This window comes from Mus caroli, chromosome 18 (genome assembly GCF_900094665.2).
Source record: "Mus caroli chromosome 18, CAROLI_EIJ_v1.1, whole genome shotgun sequence".
Classification (NCBI taxonomy): Eukaryota; Metazoa; Chordata; class Mammalia; order Rodentia; family Muridae; genus Mus; species Mus caroli.
The window spans coordinates 54863634-54870474 of record NC_034587.1 but is presented as its reverse complement, the minus strand read 5'-3'; the positions used below and the strand labels follow the sequence as shown (position 1 = coordinate 54870474).

The 6841-nt window shown below is 41.4% G+C and overlaps 1 protein-coding gene across 2 annotated transcripts in view; it reads left to right on the top strand.

Annotated features, from left to right (window-relative positions):
* Window positions 1–6841, top strand: part of Fbn2 (fibrillin 2) — a 203252-nt gene that overhangs the window by 113229 nt on the left and 83182 nt on the right. For both annotated transcript variants that reach the window (XM_021150431.1, XM_021150433.1), the window contains exons 16-19: window positions 1666–1818; window positions 2446–2499; window positions 4133–4258; window positions 4968–5093. In XM_021150431.1, the coding sequence (XP_021006090.1) occupies window positions 1666–1818; window positions 2446–2499; window positions 4133–4258; window positions 4968–5093 (459 nt within the window). The remainder of the gene's footprint in view (window positions 1–1665; window positions 1819–2445; window positions 2500–4132; window positions 4259–4967; window positions 5094–6841) is intronic.

Genomic DNA, 6841 nt, shown 5'->3' with positions numbered 1-6841 from the left:
GAAAGAAAGAAAGAAAGAAAGAAAGAAAGAAAGAAAGAAAGAAAGAAAGAAAGAAAGAAAGAAAGAAAGAAAGAAAGAAAGAAAGGAAGGAAGAAAGCAAGAAAGAAAGCATTAGAAGACACACGCTAAGAAACAGATAGTTATTTCTAACAACTTATCAACAATGTTAGGGACTTACAATGGAGACTATCTCTGATGAAATTGACCATGTTCTCCTGCTTAGAAACTTTGCTGCTTCTCTGGCCTTTAAGATGTTCAGATTTAAAAAAAAAAAAGTTCATTGTTGACTCCCTCATAAAACTGTAACATATTTCATAAGAGAGTGAGGGAGTGAACTACTGCAGGATTTTTAGGGGTGTGGATTGGCATAAAGGGAAAAGAGGCACCTTGGGAGTCACTCAAACCTACCGTGAATCCGAACTTGGGCCTTTGAGAGTTTGTAACTTTGACTTTTTACCTATTCTTCTTCACCTTGAGTGACCTCTTTCATGAGGCCATGTCTGCATAGCCCCTTAGTACAGTGCCAGAGAGAGAGAGGTTGTTTTCTTTTTCTTATGTTTGTTTGTATCTTAAATGGCTGTTTTGGTTTGGTTTGGTTTTCTACAACAAAACGCCATGACCAAAACAGCAAGTTTTAGAGGAAAGGTTTTTTTTTTTTTTTTTTTTTTTCAGCTTACACTTCTAAGTTGCTGATCATCAACAAAAGAAAGTCAGGACAGGAACTCAAACAGAGCAGAAACCTGGAGGCAGGAGCTGATGCAGAAGCCACAGAGGGGTGCTGCCTACTGGATTGCTCCCCCTGGTTTGCTCATCCCAGGGCTACCAGCTCAGGGATGGCACCACCCACAATGGGCTGGCCTATTCTCCATTGATCACTATTTGAGAAAATGTGTTATAGCTGGATTTCATGGAGGCATTTTCTCAACTAACACTCCTTCCTCTCTGATGACTCTAGCTTATGTTCAGTTGGCAAAAATTTATCCAGTACAGTCTTTTTATAAAAACAGGTTCTCACTATGTAGCTGGCCCAGAACTCTGTGGACCAAGTGAGCCTTGAACTCACAGAGATCCTCCTGTCTCTGCCTCCTGAGTGCTGGGATTAAGGGCATGTGCCACCATGCTCAGCTCATTTTCTAAAGTGTAATTCTTAATTGAGTTGGGATATGGGAGGAGATAAAAACATGGTCACCAGCATTGTCCTGGGGTTGAAAAGAAAGACTTCCTAATTTAAGAAGTCAAAGCAAATAATCTCCTAGGCACCTCTCAGTTGCTTCAAGGCAGTTTATCTGCATTGCTCCTTAGAAGTTCTCAAATAGAAACAAGAGTTCAGTGCCAGGCGCGGCCAGGACATGGTGAGATTAAAGCTCAAAGTAGTGATTTTTAACTGTTGCTATATCCTTAGCCAATGGAACATCTGTGAGAATAGTGGGGTAATGGACATGTGTGTGGCACAGAGAACTTCAGATGGGTAGGACTGGGGACCATAGTCGTTGGTACGTTTTCAATTGCCCCCTTACACTACACAAACTTGTTCATTTCCTAACCTTGAAGATGCTAAAGATGCAAATGGCAGATGTTCCCTGGGCATTCCCAAGGCAGTAACCTCTTAGGTTAAAGAAGCCTTCCATTTCAGTCTCTGATGGTAAATCCCTTTATCTCCACTAGACACTCATATGCGTAGCACCTGCTATGGGGAAATCAAGAAAGGAGTGTGTGTGCGTCCATTCCCGGGTGCAGTGACCAAGTCTGAATGCTGCTGTGCTAATCCAGACTATGGTTTTGGAGAGCCCTGCCAGCCTTGCCCTGCTAAAAATTCAGGTAACTGCACATCGTAAGAAACTAGAAACTCGACAGTAGGATTCGGCCAAAGATTATGTCTACTACAAAATGATTTGTTTTCTGAACTGAAGAAGAAAGAGCCGGGTTCACATTGTCATATGAGGGAGGCAGTCAACCGTGAACAAGATCTATTTGCTGTTGTGATGGTGGCCCAGATTTTATACATGACTGCTACCCTGGCAGCATAAATAGGTTGACCTCCTACTTGCCAGTATTGAGCTTACAAATACAAAACAATCTGATTGGATCCTTTAAACTCTAGACACCTTATGATGTCAAGCCTCAGGTCCATTAGGTTGACTCTTGTTCATTGATAATTGCGATGAGCCTCTTTCAAATACAAATAAGTTCAGTGGGGTTCAAAAATAAACAAACTCCCTGCCTTTTCTCTAACTATTCACTGATTTCAAATTCTTGAGATAATATTCTCAGGAAAGCACTGATTTTTATCATTATTAAAATGAATGTACATAAAATTGTTATTTTAATGACTGAGTTATGGAACGGGCAGAGTATTGTTTAACTTTTCTGTCTCTATTGTTATGCTAATGAATGGATGTGGCGTGAGTGTGGCTTAACATTTCCCGTTTGTTTTTGATCACACAGCTGAGTTCCATGGCCTCTGTAGCAGTGGTGTTGGCATCACTGTGGATGGAAGAGGTGAGTCTGTTCAACTTGTGATTATTAAAATATAACGGTATAGCTTGCTGATTGTCAGATGAATGTGGTTATATTTACTGTGAAAATTCACAAGTGGAGAAATGGTTGTTAAGTTAGATGATGTTAAGTGGCGTTTTCCATGTGACTGCTTTTCATTACAGACAAATATTTATTGGTTAAAAGTGCTTCGTTGAGAATGTTACTAACAATCCATATGCATGATTTTATGTGCAAATTTTTTAAGACGGTGCTATATCATGTGATTATACAGACACAGCTAGAAAAGTATCCATCTGTAGGGATATTTGATATGGATCAAGTCTTAGACATATTATCCCAAAATTAAATTGTTTGTGTTTTAGAAACACCAAGATGTTTCTGTCCGGCTGTAGAAGTAAAATTCATTTAAGTTTTCTTATTGCAAACTTAGCGTCATGTTGTAAGAAACCTCTGAGAGGCAAGGGCATCTGTGTTGAATAGAGGAGAGTGTCTGATGTGATGTTACGTTTTAAATGAATATCTGAAACCAGAGAGGGAGGCAGAATTTTACTGGGATATTTTTTTTCTTCGGATGCAAAATGAAAAGCTAGATAATCATAGTTTCTAAGGAAGCCTTCCCAATTGCTTTTTCCCTTTTTTAAGACAGAGTCTCAAAGCCCAGGCTGACTCTGAACTCCTGATTCTCCTACCCTGTCCCAGGTGCTGGGGTTATACAAATATTCTATGGCTAACCAAGTTTTGTAAATTCTAATTCCTATAAACAATCATTATCAGAATCTGATCACAGTGAACAAAATTGGATTTTTGTATCACATTTTTGTCATTGATGATGAGGAGGATGAAGATGATGGCAATTAGGGTAATGATGAGGAGGAGGAGGAAGAAGAGGAGGAAGAGGAGGAGGAGGAGGGAGAGGAGGAGGAGGGAGAGGAGGAGGAGGGAGAGGAGGAGGAGGGAGAGGAGGAGGANGAGGAGGAGGAGGAGGAGGAGGAGGAGGGAGAGGATTCCCTGTCAATGGCCCCCAACTAGAGCCTATTGCCTGTTGGGAACTGTATGCTTGTTTCATTTGGATTCACAAGTGACATTGTCCCTGGGTGACATGGCAGTCATTTACCCATGGTTTGCTGTAAATCACTGGGTTGTCAGCAGCCATGTTTTAGCGTCTTCTGTATCCACTCTTAACTCATCAACAATGAGAAACACTGTGTATCCCATGACTTAGGGAATTGCTAAATATGAGAACAAAGCAGGAACATCCTGTGACCATAAAATCATACAGGCCTTCCTCATAAATTTCTATGTTTTAATTAGATGGCTGTGATACTTATTAAATTGAGTTTTCCCTTGGATTTTGAGCCAACAGCCTGTAAATTTCCTTTATTAATTTTGTCAAAAATATAGACATACTGCATGACTTAATTATTTGGCTGCTGCCAACACCTTTCTTTTTCTCTGACTTACCAGTGGAGTGTCTTGTATCCTTCCATTTTATTTTTCTTTCCTTTTTTTTTTTCTAAAAGGCATATTGCAGTTTTCAAAGTTAGATATTTCACATGTTGGAAGTTCCTTATTAGATCCCTTTTTATCAACAAACAGGTGTCTGTGAGTGTTGACCATGCTATATTCCACACAGATATTAACGAGTGTGCCTTGGACCCTGACATATGTGCCAATGGGATCTGTGAAAACCTGCGAGGCAGCTACCGCTGTAACTGCAATAGCGGCTATGAACCCGATGCCTCGGGAAGAAATTGCATTGGTAAGTTACTGGAGGTTTATACACAAGGGCCATCCATGTCATCTAACCCCATGGATAAGAGAAGAAACAACAATTAATGAGAGCAACTTAGCTCCCCTCATCGCCTTTGCACCATACATTGATACAGAAGCATTCGTAATGAGTTTCACAGCACAGTGTCAAACTCAATGGAGTGCTATTACTTAAGATAATCTTTACCCAAATGAGTGAATCATTTGCCCACTGCTTCTCTGTACTTATTTTAATCCTAAATGTTTCCATCGAGACATGGACTTCAAAAACTAACACTCTTGGTAATAGTAAAGTTGGGAAAGGGGGATGCTCCAGATTAGAGGAACTTCAGCTTTATCCAGAAACCACTAATTCCCACCAGGTACCTAAATATGACAGCAAAAGTAAGTGTTTCCTTTTTTCAACTTATAAGATAATATAAGGGAAGGAAGAGCGAGCAACGGAAGAAGTAGTAATGAGCCCTTGCCAAGTCCTGTGCATTTTGCAAGGACTTGAGAAGATTTTTTAAAGCATTCACCAGCATAAGAACATAGCATTTGAATAGCACATGGTGAGTTTGCTCTAGCGTGGTCTAGAGATACTGAGGCAGAGAGGAGAGGGGGAGCCAGGGACCAAACAAAGAAAAGGGAAGCAGAAGTGGTCTGTGCATTACGCCTTTAACCCTTTCCGTCTCCTATCTTCCACTGGCTGCTTGCAGACATCGATGAATGCCTGGTTAACAGGCTGCTTTGTGACAACGGCCTATGCAGAAATACCCCTGGCAGTTACAGCTGCACATGTCCCCCTGGCTATGTGTTCCGGACGGAGACAGAGACCTGTGAAGGTAAGGACAGTGTTTCTTGACTCCGGCGTGCCCTTGCCCAGGAAGCACCAACATCAGTCACAGCGAATGAGGATGCTCTAAGGACGTGTGAATGAATGTCTTCCCTGCTTTATGATCTCTGTTCACTGCTTTGGAAGTTCGGGAAATGGCATTCATAAAAACACAGTTTATAAACAGATGTTGGTTCGTTCTGTTCACGTAGTCTCTCAACATAGTTTTCTCAACCCTTAGAAAAACCAACAGAGAGAGCCATATTGTTTGACTCCTTAAAATAAAATATCTGATTTTGTTCATTTGGTTCACCCTGGAAATAAAAATCACTGTGACACCTTAACCTACAAACCTTCATTCCAAAAAGACTCAGTTGTTAGCCACTTTATTATGAAATAGATGGTTAACAGTGTCAAAATCCTGACCCAGAAAAATATTTGGAGCCTATGTGAAACTAATGCCATGCTGAAATAGATAATCTATAAAAAGCATCATTTCTGTTTGACAAGTTAAAGGATGTTATTTGGATTTGTTCAATATTTTAAGACTTATTTTATGCCATGAGTTTCTACACAGTGCACGTTGCTTGAGCCAGTTAAGGGCTTAAGGAAATCTCTGGTTTCAGTGAGATTCAGGCTAGGACATGAGTGCATGAAGCTATGACATCAGTGCATGAGGCTATGACATCATGATTTGGTATCTTGATCACATGGTATTTCAGAATAATCTGTTTCTTAACTACCATTCACTCTCCTCCTGTAGTTTCTTTACACTCTGTGGGCCTGCAGGGGGCTCCTATAATATGCTCAAACCCAGTTGCTACTTCCAGATACTTCGATCCTTCTTAGAAGGGGGTATAAAACACCCATGGAAGGAGTAACAGAGACAAAGTGTGGAGCAGAGACTGAAGGAATGACCATCCAGAGACTGCCCCACCTGGGGATTCATCCCATATACATCGCAAAAACCAGACACTGTTGTGGATGCTAACAAGTGCTTGCTGACAGGAGCCTGATATAGCTGTCTCCTGAGAAGTTCTGCCAGTGCCTGGCAAATACAGAAGTGGATGCTCACAGCCATCTATTGTATGGATCACAGGGTCCCCAATGAAGGAGCTAGAGAAAGGACACAAGGAGCTGAAACTCCTTAGCTGCAGCTCCATAGAAGGAACAACAGTATGAACTAGCCAGTATCCCCAGAGCTCCCTGAGATTAAACCACCAACCAAAGAGTACAAATGGTGAGACTCATGGCTCCAGCTGCATATGTAGCAGAGGATGGCCTAATCAGTCATCAATGAGAGGAGAGTCCTTGTTCCTGTGAAGGCTCTATGCCCCAGTGTAGGGGAATGCCAGGGCCAGGAAGTGAGAGTGGGTAGGTTGGTGACCTGGAGTGGAGGGGATATGTGGAGGGAGGTTTTGGAGGGGAAACCAGGAAAGGGGATAGCATTTGAAATGTAAATAAAGAAAATATCAAAGAAAGAAATGGAAAGGAAAAAAAGAAAGTTCATATTAATTATTGCAGAATACCCTTCCCTTTTCTGTGGGTGTACTTGTCGCTCGGTGACTCCACAGTCAGGAAAAGTGCAATAGCGTTAGGATGGAAGAAGGAGGAGGAGGCGGAGGAGGAAGAGGAAGAAGAAGAAGAAGAGGAGGAGGAGGAGGAGGAGGAGGAGGAGGAGGAAGAAGAAGAAGAAGAAGAAGAAGAAGAAGAAGAAGAAGAAGAAGAAGAAGAAGAAGAAGAAGAAGAAGAAGAAGA